Source organism: Amphibalanus amphitrite, unplaced genomic scaffold (assembly GCF_019059575.1).
Source record: "Amphibalanus amphitrite isolate SeventyFive unplaced genomic scaffold, NRLGWU_Aamphi_draft 000713F_arrow, whole genome shotgun sequence".
Lineage (NCBI taxonomy): Eukaryota > Metazoa > Arthropoda > Thecostraca > Balanomorpha > Balanidae > Amphibalanus > Amphibalanus amphitrite.
In genome coordinates, this window is record NW_024882207.1 from 52,384 (window position 1) to 69,642 (window position 17,259).

Genomic DNA, 17,259 nt, shown 5'->3' on the forward strand with positions numbered 1-17,259 from the left:
TTTTTTACAAGAACTTTTGACCCGAAAATTAACCTGCGCCAGGCCGGTGCTCGGCGCCAACAACGCCGGACTGGGGAAGTTTGAACACCCCTCTCTAACTCGGCTTATGAGCCACGTAGCGCCACGCGGTAAGCGGTATTCGAGAGAGGGTAAAAAAAAAATCATGACGAAAGTAGTTCAGTCATTTTTTGGGTCATGTGAAAGGTCAGGTCACCAAAGGTCATCAAATGCAGATTTTCCCTATTCCACATTTTTTTTTAATCGGGGCATATCTCGGGAGCCAACAGAGCTACAGCGCCGCGGAAAAGCACATTCAATGACTTTTTAACGTTTTTGTGTGGAATACTCGTACATCTCAGATTCGACCTAAAACAAACGGTTTAGCCTCCAGAGAGCAAGAACTCTTAAAATAGCAGTTAATACGAAACATGTTTTCTGCACGTGTAATACCTTTTGACTCAATAAAGGCACATCAATTTTGACAGCATCACGTTCCTCTCGTGAAGACGCGTCGAATGACTTACAATTTTAACTTAAAATGTCATTTTGAAAAGTTGACATCAGGCCAAGGTCATGATCTGACCGGAAAAAGTTAACATCCCCCTGGTTCGGCGCGAGTTTAACGAGATTAATTTTGCAAGCATCGAGTTACCCTTGTCGATATGCGACCATTTAATTGTTTTTGTTTGTTTTGTTGGGTTAGGCCCTTTCGGTCCAATGAGACCATTTCAGAGCCGGGAGGATGATAGGATATAGCGGGAGACATTGGTCTGAGCAGGCACCCTAGTGAGTCGCCGGGGCTGAGCCCGTCCAGAGGACAGGCCACCCAGCCCCAAGGCACTCACTGCACCTGGCTACGGGGTGCGCTCCCTCGGGAGCAGCGGTGCTGCTCCAAGGGAGCAGCCCGCATGAGATAAAGTTGCCTGTCCAGCCCGGAGGGGGGTTGCGGCGTGGAGGAGAAGGATTTCAGTATCCTGAGGATAGAAGCACGGAACGGTTGCGACCATTTAATTATGATTTGACTTTAAAAGGTCAGCTTGAAACTTTGACCTAAGGGAGGGAGTTGACCGGAAACAGAGTGCGACCACAGAAGGTGACGTGGATTTGTCTAACGTGAAAGCTAGACGCTGCACGGTGTTCGCTGTGTTTCGTGGCTTAGCTGGCTTAGCTAGGCTTCGTCAGTACGATCCAGAATCCAGATAGCAGCACTGGCGGCGGGCCCTCAGCGTGGCTAGATGGCGCTGGAGAGGAGAAGCATCGGCACCTATCGGCGAACACCCACAGATGACAGAGAACGGACATAGACAAGGAATCATGCTCTAAACAAAGGAGCCCATGATCCCTCATATCTACCCAAAGAACACAGCTTTCCTTCTCCTTACGACCAAAACAACCTATTCCGAGGTCACCGGCATCCGACGGATACAATACAGGCAAAAGCTCCCACCGGATAAGCCTTCGTGCAGTCTGTTGATCGTTATTCGTTAGTTACTGTCCTGTTCGTGGTGGACCGTCTCTTGGGACGGGCTCAGTCGCGGCGGAACGGCACGGCACACCATGTCATGACGGCCGCTCAGACCATTGCCCTCTCGTAAGAGTCTTGTATCCAGCTGCCCTCCAAATGGTAACACTAACTAGACCGAAGGACCAAATCCATTGCTAAACAAAACAAATGAAAGAAACAGCTACGCAGATAGTTACTGCATTGACAGTGGTAAGATAAATAACTTTTATCTGCCAAGGATCATCATATTCATTCTGCTCACCTTCCAAGCAAAAATGCAAATAACTAATAAGTACCTACCCTTCTCTCGCCTTGGCTTCTACTTCATTATTTAAGTATTTCTCTGAAAGAGCGAAATCATTGATATATCCGGTCTCCAAATCCACAGAACTAACTCTAAGTAACTCGCCTAACTACTCGTCTCGTCTCGTCTGGAAATTACTCGTCTAAGTCCCTGATAACAGCTCTCTCGGCAGGCAGCTGTATGTAGCTGATGTGATCGTCAGTTATAGTGAACGGTCACATCATTCAGAGCACCGGGAAGGACAACTGGCACATAAGAGCATGTCTCCCCGGGCTGACCGTTTGGGTTTGTGGCTGGGTGGCCGCCGTGCTCTCGTCAACAATGTATGTACCCAATGGGATCGCCCACCGCAGCCCACCATCTGGTTTTAGCACGATGCATGACTCTCCCAGCTCCCTATCCTGCTGTCAACTCAGCAACGGCCATAAAATGAGCCCAATAGGTCGAAAGACTTCAATGCTTCAGTCTCCACTCCACTCCAGAATAGAACAACTTTAGCCAATTCTCGGAAAAATATTGTGATTGCAGGGGAACATTATGTAGGTCTGATCAGGAAGGGACAGTTGGTTTCTCTCACCAACTAAAAGTTACAACGAAGAATTATGGACATGTTGCGAATATACGCCATTATCATCAGGACAAATGTCTGCAGTTCGTATACGCCCATCAACGTAACTTTAGCCGTTGCTCACCGTATTGTATTGTATTGTATTGTATTGTATTGTATTACCTTCATGGACAATCCACGCGGGGCGTGGCGATTACAGTCCAGAGTCTGAGTCGGGCACAAACAAAAACATGCGGGGACAAGAAACACAGGCATACAGATTCAATCGCTGGACATTCGCTCTCTCTATACCTATACAAACGGACGATTCAAGACAGCACACCGCACACGGATGTCGCACCTCCTTCCTCTGACACGGGTCATCGTCGGGCGGTCGCCATCGCCGGACAGACTGCAGCCTTGGCCGCACGGGCGAATGGGGCGGGGCGCTGTTCGATGACACCGGGAGGCAGACTAGTAGCGCCGCGGCCCGGTAGCCGAATCGTCGCTTGCCAGTCTCGAGCCGCGAGCGTGGAAGGTGGAAAAGGTGGTCCTGTCGAGTGGACCTCTCTCGCGCGTCACTGTTATTCATGAAGATGGCAGCTAGTGCTTCGGGCTCGCCGTTGCTTATTATTTTCTGCGCAGTTACCATGGTTTTAACATCGGCCATAGCTTTCGGAGGCATCCATCCGAGTGAATCGCGGAGGCCAGAGACGTGATCGAATTTTCGGCGGCCGAATATGACCCGTGCTGCAAAGTTTAGAATTTTTTGAAGTCGGTCGAAGTTTTTCTGGGAGCCATTTCCATATACGTATAACTATTTCCGCGTTTTTCATTCGCTCGCGGCATGCGGTAGCTGCTGACAAACATTAGCCAGTCTGGTAGCTTGGAGTCTGGAGTGTTGCCCGGGTCACAAATAGCCCTGGGGGCCTCCCAGTGCCTGGGCGGGGCTTGGCCGGGGCAGGCTGCCCAATTGGCAGACACGCCCGTCTGTCCCTCCTGTCTCCTCAGGAGGGGAAGGGGGGGGGGCATATGCACCCGCCAGACATCTCAGGGTCATGGCAAAGGTCGTCATGGGGTTATGAATAACGCCCCCACCCGCCCAAGGTCACAGCGAAGCGAGCTGCGAGGGGTGAAACACGTAGTCGTCGTGCATCTGAAGTAATTGCAAGGATCCTAAGCGATATCTGATTTAATTATGTCTCATTGGACTTGGAGAATAATTGAAAATATCAATACCCTGCCGTGTACCGTGTAACAGAACTATCCCTAATTGTTCAAAAATACGACTACCATATGAGAGGCATTTTTCCAGAACGAATTATTCACAACAGAGGGCACTAAACTGATTCATCATTTATAAACATAACAAATTGCGAACTAACTATTTCCAGTTTCTACTAGTAAGTCACAGAACATAAACACTCATATCTGTTAATTGTTGCACCATTTTTCATCAGCCATAGACTGGCAGATCTGCGTGGTAGTGCGCAAGTCAACGACGCACCGGCTCATGCGGCCTGCATTGCATCAGTGTTGATTTAGGGGGAGACTGGACAGTTCCTCGGGGCACGACACAAGATATCCTCGGTGCGACGTAGGTTAGCGTGGTACCTATTTACTTTTGAATTTGACGACGCATTGCTGATGCTTAGCGAATATATTAAAAAAAAAAAAAACTGGCTTGCTGGTGTGATTGATAAATGGCTGTCCGTGATAGCAGAGGCCGGTGGCCAGGTGACCTTTATGGCCAGGTCAATTTTGATATGCAGCTTTCATGAGCTTCTTCGGTCTGATCATGACCCTAACCGGAAGTTGAATTTTTTTACTTGACCTTTTAAGATCAAATTTAGCCGTATTTGAGGTGTCTCGATGAGAAATGACACCATGTTGGAATAATAATGGCACGCCAGTATTGCCTCAAGTTATAGTGGATATCGTTCTCTTGCTAGTTTCCGCCCTCGAGAGACCAAATCGTTGATCTGAAGTAAGATCTATAAGGTCGCAGTGTTTTGCTTCCCCCGTACGAAACTCCACTACATATATCGAGTCAAATAGCAACAAGAAACACTGCAACTGAAGGCTCGTATGGCGTCACAAAGGCTTGACAGTGTCTTTGTTTATATCAATTCAGGTCATATCTGCTAGAAGTAAAAGAGCTTCTGAACATTCTTGAAAATGACTTAAATGATTGCAACTAGTTAGAAGGATCAAGGAGCTAAGACGGCCGTGGTAATCAATAGCTTTTTAACGTTATATGGTTAATTATTTGAACTCTGGTCATTACTTGCATGCATATTGCATTCTGCAGTGCATAGGTATACATATTTGTGTTATGTAGCTTTGGGCTTGGATCTCTCTTTTTTGTAGAAAGTGGGGCAGGATCAAATGAATTGGGAAAATATTATTTGGAGGGAGGACCTCGATGCAGTGTCCTGATTTTCGTGAATTTGGGTGGAAACCCACACCTAACAGATTCTCTTTGTGACGTCCCGGAAAGCCAAACGACGTCCCTGACAGATAAAAGTCGATAGGTATATCGAACACCAAAAGCAAACTAACAAAAAGAAATATCACCTCTGTAGCCTAAAAACACGGCTATGCAAAATGACGATAAATATATCCTAAGTCCTCACAAACCCACTCTTACACTCAACTCCCCTTTCCTGGCCAACTACCGCAACAGTAAACAACGCGGTTTTAATTTATTTTTGTTTTCTGTGCGTCAGATATGGATAAGTTTTTTCCTTTACCATGTGAAGGTAATGCTGCCATATGAAGGAGAAAAGATGTCGGAATAGAGGGATCTGAGGACGTCGTTTTCCACTTTTCAGTTTTAGTAACTGTGCAGTGTATAGATAAAAATTAATCATGCGAATATATTACTTGGACATTTATCTATAAGCACGCAACATACCTTTTGTATCAAATTACTGTAACATATTTAATTATTTTTTCCCCTCAGAAGGTCACAGTAACGGGGTAGCGCTGCCCCTTGAGCATGCCCTTCAAAAGTAGTTAATTTTGCATATGTTGATAGTGGTTGGGGAAAAAGTTTAATGTTTATCTGTTTGAATTAAAATAAAGTTACCGAATTTCAACAGTATTAATTCAAGTATGTCGTCCTTGGCTTAAAAATACACGCAATGTTGGGGACGTCGATTGACCTTGTTATTCCCATTTAATCGACGTCGGTACAAAACTGAAAAGTGCACAATGATTTCACATTTTTTCCAGCCAAGAAAAATTCAGCGTCCACCTTGGAGTTTTCTTAATTGAATTTCATAACAGGAAGCTATGGAAATTAATTTTCCGAGCTGTTTTCCACCTCTTTGTTTGGACGTCTGTTTTTTACATCAGTCCTCTTGCTCGATATGATATCCCTCTTATGACGTCAATATTTAGTGATAGCCGCTGACTCTTGGGCTGATTTTTGTTGAAGCATATTTGTTGTTGACTGTTGTGTACGATCATGGACAAGAACTAGACATCTTCAAAGTGTTGTTTTGGTGTTTGTGGTGAATGCTTGAATTTTGTATTTTACTAGGGGTAAATAAACTGGCATTACTTTGTGTCTATATATGATCATTTGGGGTGCCTTGAGGTGGTATTAGTCAATATTGCCAGTGAAAATCGCTAATTTTAATAGATTTAGGTAAGGGCTTTAGTGGCTTAGGCTCCGCACCGATATCGACGTCCTTTTGAAATAGCGACGTCCTCGCGGCTTCAATCACACTCTCCGAAAAATCAATTTCAGGACACTGCCTCGATGAGCAAAGAGAAATGGTGATGTCATTCGATCAATCGTTAATCTATCTAGAAGCACTTATTATAATTCAATTGGATTTTGAAGAGGAATACTGTAGAGTGAAGTAATGTCTAATTAATTGAAAACATTGACGGTGGAGCTTGATGAGCGAAAAATGAAGTCAGAGCGTCAGCAATGTTACATTATCAATCGCTAATCTAGAGACGCATTGCTGAGATCATTTGTTGTTATAAGAGTGTGGGAAATGGGAATTGGGCATTGGGTAAAATTGTCCCCCGGGACAAAAATGAACCTGGTAGCAAACCTGTCTCAAGGCTCACCCATCATGTCGGACGTGTCAGTGTTACCTTCAATAGTGTTTCTTTTCACAAAGGGTGCGCAAATATGGAAACTGTATGCAAAATCCGACTTTAGTCTTCAAATAGTCTCTGTCCCACCCAATCGTCAATAATCAAAAAGAAGTAAAAAAAAAAAGAAGGAGGAGCTGAATCCCAGTAATGTTGTGCCCTCTCGGTTCTATAAATATCCTCAAAGCGGCGGATGACTGTAGAGCATGTGCACTCTATCCGCCGCATTTCAGGAGGGAGCGCTGAGGCAGACGGTTGGGCCGTCCTTCTGTTTTCTCTCCCATTCCCCGGAGAGCGACGGCGCCCTACTCTGACCTTGACATTGTGCGGCGTAGTATCCGGCGTGGCTGGCCAAGCCACAACACCTTGCAGGAAGGATCAATAGACGGTGGCAGCACGCTGTGTTTACGGTCTACGCTCGCCGGGCGCCGCCGGGCCCGCCCGGTCGGGCCCCTGTTCCGCGGCCGCTCATTGGTCCTCTCCGTGGGACTTCTCCGCTGACAACCAATCAGCGCTCCGGCGGCGAGGGGGCTGGCAGCTTGCCAACTCTGGGATCGATCCTATAGTGGGCGCGCCGCCGCCGCTCGCCAGAAATCGTTGAGCTCGTGAGGCGGAGGGATCAGAAACTGACCACCACGCTGGCACGCACGTGCTTCTTCATCGCTTGAGAACTTGTCTTCGAGCAAGCTGCCTCGTCTGACTGAGTCTCAGAAGTCGCACGGACAGAAGACTTGGCTCTTCTTGTTGCTCTTCTTGTTGTTGGAAGCTTCGGCCCCCCAGTCGCCGGCTCGCGCCTGCGCCCATCGATAACCGATACCGGTGCCGGTCACATACCGACTCGCCATGGCGTTCATGGTACCCGTGCTGCAGAACGACTGGAACCTGTACGGCCCCGGCTCGGCCAAGGGCAGCCGGCGGGGCTCGCAGCAGCCGCAGACCCGCAGCGCACCCCAGAGCCGGCGCCCGTCGCACGCCAGTGGCCTCAGCCGGCAGACATCCGCCTCGAGCAGCGCCAGCGCCTCCACGGCACCCGGCTTCAGCCTGCAGTACAGCGACAGCCGCGGCGCGCCGGGAACCTCCGGCAGGAAGGCCAGCCATCCGGGCCAGCGCAGCGTCACCTTCGGGCCGCCGAGCCCGCCGAGCTCGCAGAAAGGCGCCGCACGGCCCGCCGAGAAGCACAACTTCCACACCAAGGTGGTGGACAAGCTGATGCGCGTGGTACACCGCGGAGAGAAGGACGGCGCGCGGCGCAGCTGAGAGGACCTCGCCGGCGGGGCTGCGGGTGGGTGGACTTGTGGGAGACCTTGTGGTAACTATACGATGACTTGAGGGCAGAGTCAGGTCAGGCTCAAATCGTGAAGGCTGTGAAACATGTAGGTTAAGTTGAAAGCGGTTCCAAGCGGGATATCTATGTCACCTTTGTGTTAATAAACATGTTTTGATTACATAGAGTAGAAGTTCTGTGTACCGAACGGACTGTAGCTGGTAGTGTGTTTCAAACGGGTTCAAGTTGTCATACCCGATGATGTGCTATGTGACCGAGTACAATGCTCAGTTAAAATAAGTGACCACAATATTTGTGTGTCAAATCCTTGCGAGGTATTGTGAGGGTGTTACCCATCTGTCATAAGATCGTGTTACATGTTTAAAGTGTGCAATAATTATGCATAATATATGCTAATGCATTCGATGAGTTTCTTTTCTTTTATTCTGAAACATCGATGGAGGTGAGCTATGGCTAGGTCATTTTGAGCATAAGGTCATAAGGAGCATAAGGTCATTTTCTACCATCATAATACTGAAACATCGACATAAAGCACCATTTTTTCTCCCATAAACACCACAATGAGGCTCCAAAGCGAAGCCATTTCAGAAGCAAAGTGATAATCATTCGCTTAGGAATTACAATTTTGAAATGCGAAACGGCATCGCAAGATTGAGCGGTGCCGATGAAGACTGAAGTGACGGTAATCAATTTTAAGATGCCCATTAGTTCTCGGCTCCCTTTCTGGAAACTGCATTTGCTTCACGCCAATCTGTTCTGCTGTTGATAAGAAAGCCCGGACAGGACAGTAATGAGGATTGAGGAAACCAGGCTCCAGACGGTAAGTCCTAAATGAGATAAAGCATTTAGACAGGCTTGCGATGTAAATACGTAGTACGTACCCTCAGTTCGGTTCACCGAGACCTACGGTGCAGCTTCCCACATATCAAGACAATGCCGCTGATCCTGTGATCACTTTTTTGCATATTTAAAGGAGCATTAGTCATTAAAATTACACTCGGCGACGTTGTTTAGTAACAGTAGACTGTAGAAATATCTTAACAGCCTCTATGCTCTGCGTAGGGATATCTTAACAGCCTCTACGCTCTGCATTTACAATTAACTCTTCTTTCCTTCCCACCGAAGCCAGCACCAAATAAGTTCCGAGCCTGTTTCATCAGATTTCGCGCTGGTCTGGTATGTAAGTACATTTGACACGCTTAGCGACTGGTCTGTGTTTGACGGAGCGCCTCAACAGCTCCGCCTGGCAGCGGGTACGCGGACAAACGCTCGTGGTGCGGCCAGCCCCAAGTCGTTGCATCATGCGGGTCGTCTTCGACGTGCCGGGGGGAGGCACCGGGTGGGGTGGGGGGACGTCGGCCCGACGCCAGGCCGTATCGATTTTCTTGGCCATGAAGTTGGCTCTCGTGACCCGGCGCCGGGCGCGGCCCGCTGGGTACGCGACCGTCGGTCGACGGACACGGGACGGGGCGGGGCCCGGGGTGGGGGCGGGGCGCTGGGAATGTTATGCCTGTCTCGGAGGGGCGGGGGCGGAGAGGAGGGGCGCTGAAGAAGGTAAACACAGACGTGGTCATCGCTCGCCGCCCACCGTCACTGGCGCCTCCCATATCGCCGAGGAATGCCGGTCATAGTACCAATATACCACTCGAAACTACTAGTTTGTTTTGGTCGCCGTCGAAAAGCGGAATGAGCAAGTTGTTCTGGTCAGAGTTCGACGCCACTGAGAATGCTCCTGAGATACTGAGGTTTATCTGGGTGTTTATACTAGAACTTATCTAGGTGGTGGCAAACACTGAGCGAACAAATATAGACAAATAAGATATACTCCTGTTATTCCGAATGTTATGGAAAGACGAGAGGAAGTCCGGAGTGTCAACGACGCTCCATTGCTACGCGGTGTCTACATTTCGTGTTATGAAAGCATAGCGATGAGAACTGTGCTTTACTCTATTACAAATCTGCAACATCAAACAAAATCAGCACGTTTTCTACATTTACCCCACTATAAACGATACGGTTAACATTCAAGGCCGTTTTTGAAGCTACAGTTATTTTGGTGATATGGAACATGTTCTTACAAGCGACGAGAACGCCTGCATTATTAAGTGCAATGGTCTATACTGCATGCCGATTTGTATATTTCATCGCCATGGTTGCAGAAATGTACTCCAACGGAATTCCCGACAGCCCAGAGTTTCCAGCCAAATACGCCACAGTGCAGTGAGCAAGCACAGCATGGAAAATCCTTCGTTCGACACAAGCGGCGTGTGACTATTCTAGGACCTGCCAGCGGCTATCCCCGACCAGACGTGCCAGTGAGGGAGTTACCCAGTGGATATTTCCAGCGGAAATACCCAGCCAGTTGCTGGCCACGTTGCCGGGTAACGAAAACATACTCTGGCAGCCGCCAGTTGTCAGCGTTGTGGGGTGGTCTGCCGTACAGCGGCCGCCAGCAGTTCTGTGAAAAATGAACACTGGACAGCACTGGAGGGCCGGATGCCGCAACTGGAGTGGAATGTTGAGCGAAAACCCCTTGGCAACCCGCTATTGAGCAACCTTGTTGTTTATAGATGTCCATGAAATTTGGGCTAACATTTTGATAGCTCCAGGTACGTACATACAAATTTCATGGTCTACCTACTAAGCAATCAGTGTAATCAGGCACTGTCCAATGTCCACTTGGAAGATCATTGCTCAACCTTCCTTCAAAAGGTGTCCTGTAAGAGAAGCATTAGACCCTGCACTCTTCCGCCGAGATATTCCAAGGAATATAATAATGCCGAATGCCGATGCTGCATAAATTTTTCATTCTCGTGTTCACATCAATAGTATCAACCCTGAGTGTCTACTCTGGTAAGTTCATTCTATTTTACTCAGACAATTCACAATCAATCTTTACAATTCGCAATTTGCTTTAGTGATTTTTTTTCTGCGAAACAAAAAAGATCAAAGTTCCAAAGCATACCAAACGCCAACCAGAGATTTTTGTCCACATTTATGTCCCCTCCCCCGCAGAGCCCGAAATCGACGAGAATTTGCGGATTTTTTCGAGGATAAAACGAAAACCAAACAACTTTTATGAGGAAGAGTTTGCTTTTAACTGCACAACGGTGCGCAAAGAATTGAAATCCGATGAAATTTTGGGATTAGGATAAACTTTTTGGGGGTATGCCCACCCCCGCAGCGTCCAAGACCGCCTTTCTGGATCCGCCAGTGGTTAAAAGGTAGGCATTCATTGACAAGCCTAATAAACACACACTTCTTGGTCTAGAGAATGTGCTTAAGAAACAATACTAAATTAAGAAACAAAAAGAAGCTTCGTATCTGTTGATACCCAGATACGGCCTCCAAAGCCCGACATTAACCACAGCACTACTCGTGTCCAGAATCCCGCGTTGACGTCAGCGCCTATCTATTCCAATGTAAGCAAAATAGACACAGGCCACGGATGCTATTACAAATGGCTTTGGTTTCAGTGTTTATCGATGTCAGACAAGCACAAGCGTACGTTTGGGTGGCCGCCGTCCTTGGAAAAAGGGCACTCGCGTGCTCTGGGTAAAGAAATCGACATCATTGGGCATTTTTTATACAACAAAACCATGTTTTCAAAACATATCCTATATCAGGAGAGAGAGAGAGAGAGAGAGAGAGAGAGAGAGAGAGAGAGAGAGAGAGAGAGAGAGAGAGAGAGAGAGAGAGAGAGAGAGAAAGAGAGAGAGAGAGAGAGAGAGAGAGAGAGAGAGAAAGAGAGAGAGAGAGAGAGAGAGAGAGAGAGAGAGAGAGAGAGAGAGAGAGAGAGAGAGAGAGAGAGAGAGAGAGAGAGAGAGAGAGAAACTGACATGGAGGGAATAAACTTATGTGATGACCAGTGGATAGTGACGGTGACGTGTTCTTGACTATGCTGAATAACATCCAAAAAGAACCACACCTGTCAACCTCCGTTTCTTTTGTCGTTTTAGCAGGCAATAGCATACCTACTATACATACGATATGCAAACACTCACAGGCTGCCCTGCAAGTCGGAGGAAGTTGTACACAAATTAGGATTATCTTACTGAACATCTGGGAAATATAGTTTATAAGCCACACCCATGGAGCTGGTTTCCAATCTAACATCACCAGGCGAGGGAGTCCTTGGACCCGGCAAAACCGCGAGCTGGTTTGTTGGTAACCGAGCGGTCCAAAGTCTGATTCGTTATTAGAGTAGCCGTATAAAGGACCCTTTTGTCGTTCACTGGCCATCCAGGACCGTTGTCTTCTTGAGTGCGGATTTCTGTTCTGACTTTGGTGCGCCATGCCGCCTCAGACAGTTTTGTTCAGCGTCGTTCTACTGGCGCTCTCACCAGCTCTCAGTTACGGGGATCTCAGTCTCGGCGACATAGTCCGTAACATGACGGCCGACGCCCGGAGCGACCCTAGCTATTCCGCCGAGCAGCGAGCCATCAGAAGTGGCGTAGAGCGTCTCCAGAGCCAGCTCGTCGCCCTGCATGACCGTCTGGCGGCGGCAGAGTCCGCGGACGCCGCGTGTCCGTCCGGCTGGAGTCGCCGCGGCAGCAGGTGCTACCTGCTCCCGGCCGTGACGGCCACCTGGATGGGCGCCAGCACGCTGTGTCCGGCCATGGACCGCAGGGCGCGGCTCGTCTCGGTGCACGCGGACAATCACCGGGAGGTGGAGGAACTGGTGGCCGCCAGCGGCACGGCCGAGGTGTGGGCCGGCGGGGTCCGGCTGCGACAGGGCGGAGTCGACTGGGGCTGGGTGGACGGCACGCCGTACGAGTTCGACAACTGGGCGCCAGGCCCGGCCAGCAGCAACGTCGGCGAGGACTGTATCATCATGCGCGGCCCGAAGAGTGGCTACCCCGCCGGGGTGGGCCAATGGCACGACGGCCTGTGCTGCCATCCGGGGAGTCACTTCAACTTCATGTGTCAAATAACGCTGCACTGAGCGAACACGCGTAAATGACTAGTGGACCACGTTCTTCGATAATGTATTATGAGGACTTGGCAATTGCCGAACCTCTGGCTTGATGCTCTTGTTTGTTGCGTGTCCTTCTGTTGTGTTACATGATGATTTCATGATCCGAAGGAGCTCATCCGTCGAAATACAAATCACGCACGATCAACCTAAAATAGCGTGAACAATCCTGCGAAGTCAAACAACAAGGTTAACATTCCCGAGTTTAGAATTTCTCAAAACAGCCGCTTTCATCCACCCTGCAATACCAAACTGAAGCCGAGGACACCGCTTGGGATGTAGCAAACAAAGAGCCTGGCTTTGACAGTTAATTCCCTAGCATGTCCCGAAACTACTCCATAGCCTGAGACACTGACAATTAGAGCCCAGCTCTGTGCTCTGTTGCCATATGGACACTGTTTCTGGCGGTTCTCTGGCATGGTTGCCATGGTCCCTGGTTGGTCCGGGAGGCGTCTCGGTTAGTGAGGCGGTCGGTTGCCTCGTTGCCGGCGAGGTCGGATGTCTCGCGCAACTCGGCGAAGTTACTGGTATTTGCGTACTATTTGCGGCGAGATGGAAGGCGTGATGGGAAAGAAATATATAAATCAAAAGCATTTCAAAATATATTTAAATGCCTGAGCAATAGACTTGGTGTCATACTGACTTAAAAGTCACCGTCCAGCACAAGAAGAAGATCTATTCTGCTCTCCTCTACACCTTCCAGCCAACTAACTCACAATCCCCCTCCTGGCACATCCACAGCTCGCAGACACACATCTCACATCATCACCAACCAATCGCGCTGTCATACGTCATATATCTCACATCATAACCAGCCAATCATGCTCCCATACGTCATGCCCGGCCCAGCTACTTGCAGGGTGTAACTCGGCCCTGCCGGCATCAGATGCCGGCGGCTATGACCAACGCTGGGTCACCGGTTCACAGCTCGACGCTGAAGCTGACTCACACTTATACGGCTCACATTCATCCTTGCGTCACGCTACATCACCCCCTGGTTCTGAAGAACCACATTACTCTACATGTTACATGTCATTCAATCAACGCATCAACTACATCCTCTGGCACACCATCGCCATATCTTTCCGGCTCTCTTCGAACACGCGTACCACGCCGCAGCGTCGCAGGCACGAACGTTTCACTCTCGTCTGCGGACACATCGGACCCGGTCGGTGGATCGGGGTCCGGGGACTGAGCGACGCTGGGCGGCCGCGTGTCCGACTCCGTCACATCACTCGGAGCTGGCGACACACACACGCCATCACACTCGCTGTCATCAGACCACTCCACCGTTGGCGCTCGCAGAGCCCCTGGCCTCGGACATTCAGGGACGGTCAACCGATGTCGGAGGTTTCGCACATGTCGTGGGACATTATCGACTTCGATTGTCTGGGCCGAAACGACGCCTGTCACAATACCCTCGTCTGACTTTACAAAACATCGGTCGCCCCGCCGCCGAACCCACACCTTGTCCCCTACCTGGTATACACCGGGTTTCTTCAGCGGCAGGGCGTCACCAGGCTCGTCTGAGGTTCTGCGGGGCGTCACGTCAACGTCTCGGCCAGGGTGTCGAAGCACCCCGTTGATTGGAGCTGTGGCCGGGTCACTGCCATCCTTCGGTGTAACGTTGTATCGATGGACTGCTTCAGCAACGGAGCAGGACTGCCGGGCCACCATCACTTTGATGGTACGATGATGGCGCTCGACGATGCCGTTCCCGCCGGGCTCGTAGGCAGCGCGGAACCGGATGGATACGTCCCAGCGAGCCGCGAACGCTAACATGACCCGGCCACGGAACTCTGTCGCATTGTCCGTGAGTATTTCCGCCGGGGCTCCACGCTCTAGAAACACGTTCTCCAGCTCACTCACAATCTCCAGAGCTCCTGCCCGGCGAAGCCGTCGCCATATGGCGTACCTCGACGGCCCGCAGTCCACCAGCGTCAGGTATGGGTGGCCGTGCACGTGGGTGACATCCATGGCCAGGCGATCCCACGTGCGTTCTGTTCCGAGTGACCCACCGGGCCAGCGCTCCGGCGCCGGGTCAATCGAGGCACACGTCTGGCATCGTCTGACCACGTCTCGCACAGCTGGTTTTGACACCCGCCTCACCCCCAGCTCACGTCGGGCGTACCACAACGTTCTCCTCACTCCTTGGTGACCGATGTTTTCGTGGATGGTGCGGATGTCACTCGCTGAGGCACTTGTGATGGCAGCGACAGCCACCGGTTGTGCTTTAGACGAATCAGTGGTTGGCTGGTCGGCAGTCTGCAGCCAGGCGTTGGGCACCCGCGTCACCTCATCAGCACGGTTGACCGCTGACGCGACCAGCTCGATAGTGACCTCCAGTTCGTACTCGATGACGAGCTGACGGAAAACAGCCACGCGCCGTCGGATAAGCATTTCGGACTGCGCCTTGGTTCGCAGCCTTGCCTTACCCGACAGCGCGTCACTCAGCCAGCGGTGCACCGTCACCGAGTCTGTCCGGAGCGTCAGGCGACGGAAGCCCCATGCTACCGCCAGGTTGACACCGTTGAGAGCGGCATCCAGTTCTGAGATATTGATGTGCACGTCCCTCTCCGATTCGGCACGCAGCCAGGACGCGTCCTCGATGATGGCGCCCGTGTCAGGGTCAGTGAGCACGACACCGCGGGCGATGGAGCTGGCGTCGGTCCACACCACGACGCTCGTCCCTGTCACACACCACTGGCCGCGTGCCGGGTCACATGCTCGAAACCGCCGTGACACCTCATCCACCTCACGTTGTAGTTCCTCGCTGACGATCGGAGTGTCCCAGTCCGGGCTGAGGCGGTTGGCAGTCCGCTTCATCCATGCAGCGGCCGGCCGCAGCCAGCCTGCGACCGGCACATGAGATGTCAGCTGGCCGGCCCACGCGAAGACAGATCGCCGCGTTAGCACGGGTGGAGCCTGCGTTGGTGACTCCCCGTCCCTACTCCACTGGAGTGCCGGCCCGTCGCTCTCGGCGACACGAAGGCCCAGCATACGTGCACCGGTCGCGACCCGCTCCGGCGGCTTGCATGTGAGCCCGAATCGAGCGAAGTGCTCGGCAACCTCATCAGCCGAGACCACCGCTTCGTTGACCAGCAGATCATCGGCGTAAGGCAGCACTGCCTCTGCCAACCCGGGGCTCTGTGCGAGCACCTTCCTGACCACAGCCTTCATGATCAGAGGCGCGATACTGAGCCCAAAGCCGACCCTGGTCAGGCAGTACCGCCGCCCTTGCACGATGACTGTCTGGTACGGCCACAGGGCCGGGTCCACACGAAGCTGAAGAAAAGCTTTCTTCAGATCCAGGACAGCGACCCGGCGTCCGTGACGTCGCCACCTTCGCAGCTCTTCCACGCAGACGTCAGCGTCGGCTGTGTGACGTGTCAGGTGTTGATTGAGTTCCCGATAATCTAACACCGGCCGCACCTTGTCCTTCGCTGCCTGAGTAACCACCATCAACGGGATCAATCCCTGTGCGGGACCGTACATCGTCTCATCGTATTCGCGCAGCCAGCCCTCACTAATCCACAGCGCCAGCTCTGCATCGAATTTTTCACGCGCACAACTCGGCACACCGTACTGAGCTATCGAGTTTCCAAGCGGGGGCGGAGCCACGCCACCGGCCCATTTCCAACGGACTGTCCACACATCATCGAACACAGCCGTGAAGTCAGTCTCGTCAATCCTTAGCTCTGGCTCCGTGTCGACCGCTCGACACACCTCCCGCTCCGGCGGGACCTCACGCTGCACCACAGCAGCCGTGTCGACCGCACGACACACCTCCCGCTCCGGCGGGGCCTCACGCTGCACCACAGTAGCCGTGTCGACCGCTCGACACACCTCCCGCTCCGGCGGGACCTCACGCTGCACCACAGCAGCCGTGTCAACCGCTCGACACACCTCCCGCTCCGGCGGGGCCTCACGCTGCACCACAGCAGCCGTGTCGACCGCTCGACACACCTCCCGCTCCGGCGGGGCCTCACGCTGCACCACAGCAGCCGTGTCGACGCTCGCAACTGGGTTGTCGCTCCCGAAGCGAACGGATCCTCCACTTACACTCACGCCCTGCAGGGCGTCAATGCCGGTCATGCCCAGCAACACGTCTACGCCCAGCAACCGGGCCGGTACGACGACCGCCCGCACACTCACTGTCGCCCCGCGCACTCCAAGGCTGACCACAGCCCGCCCACAGCACAGCACCGGGCTGTCGTTGACAGCGACCAAGCTGGCGTCACTCCGCTCCCAGCAGGACACCATGCCCTTCCACACCACTGTCTCGCTGCACCCTGTGTCGACGAGTGCTCGGCACTTGCGCCCATTTACATTGATGTCGATGATGGGGGCTCTTGGGTCACTGCGGCAGCTGGCGACGGCGGAGCCCGTGGCGCTGATGTAGCGCCGTCGCCGTGCCCGTTTGGGCAGAGCCGGGCGATGTGGCCTACCTGGTTACAGGTCCAACACCGCAGTGGTGGACGGCGACCCGTCCCTCTGGCTCCCCGCTGCTGCTGTACATATGATGGCG

General features: G+C 51.7%; 2 protein-coding genes across 2 annotated transcripts; both read left to right on the forward strand.

Annotated features, from left to right (window-relative positions):
* The first annotated feature begins 7,314 nt into the window (after nucleotides 1–7,314).
* On the forward strand, nucleotides 7,315–7,728 carry LOC122365066. The gene has a single exon (XM_043335974.1). The coding sequence runs from the start codon at nucleotides 7,315–7,317 to the stop codon at nucleotides 7,726–7,728; it is 414 nt and encodes a 137-aa protein (XP_043191909.1).
* Nucleotides 7,729–12,050: 4,322 nt separating this feature from the next.
* Nucleotides 12,051–12,701, forward strand: LOC122365056 (type-2 ice-structuring protein-like). Its single transcript, XM_043335943.1, has one exon. The coding sequence runs from the start codon at nucleotides 12,051–12,053 to the stop codon at nucleotides 12,699–12,701; it is 651 nt and encodes a 216-aa protein (XP_043191878.1).
* The last annotated feature ends 4,558 nt before the right edge of the window (nucleotides 12,702–17,259 follow it).

What these genes read in the sequence shown, in the direction of transcription:
- LOC122365066 (XM_043335974.1), top strand. Translation starts at nt 7,315, where the DNA reads ATGGCGTTCATGGTACCCGTGCTGCAGAACGACTGGAACCTGTACGGC.
- LOC122365056 (XM_043335943.1), top strand. Translation starts at nt 12,051, where the DNA reads ATGCCGCCTCAGACAGTTTTGTTCAGCGTCGTTCTACTGGCGCTCTCA.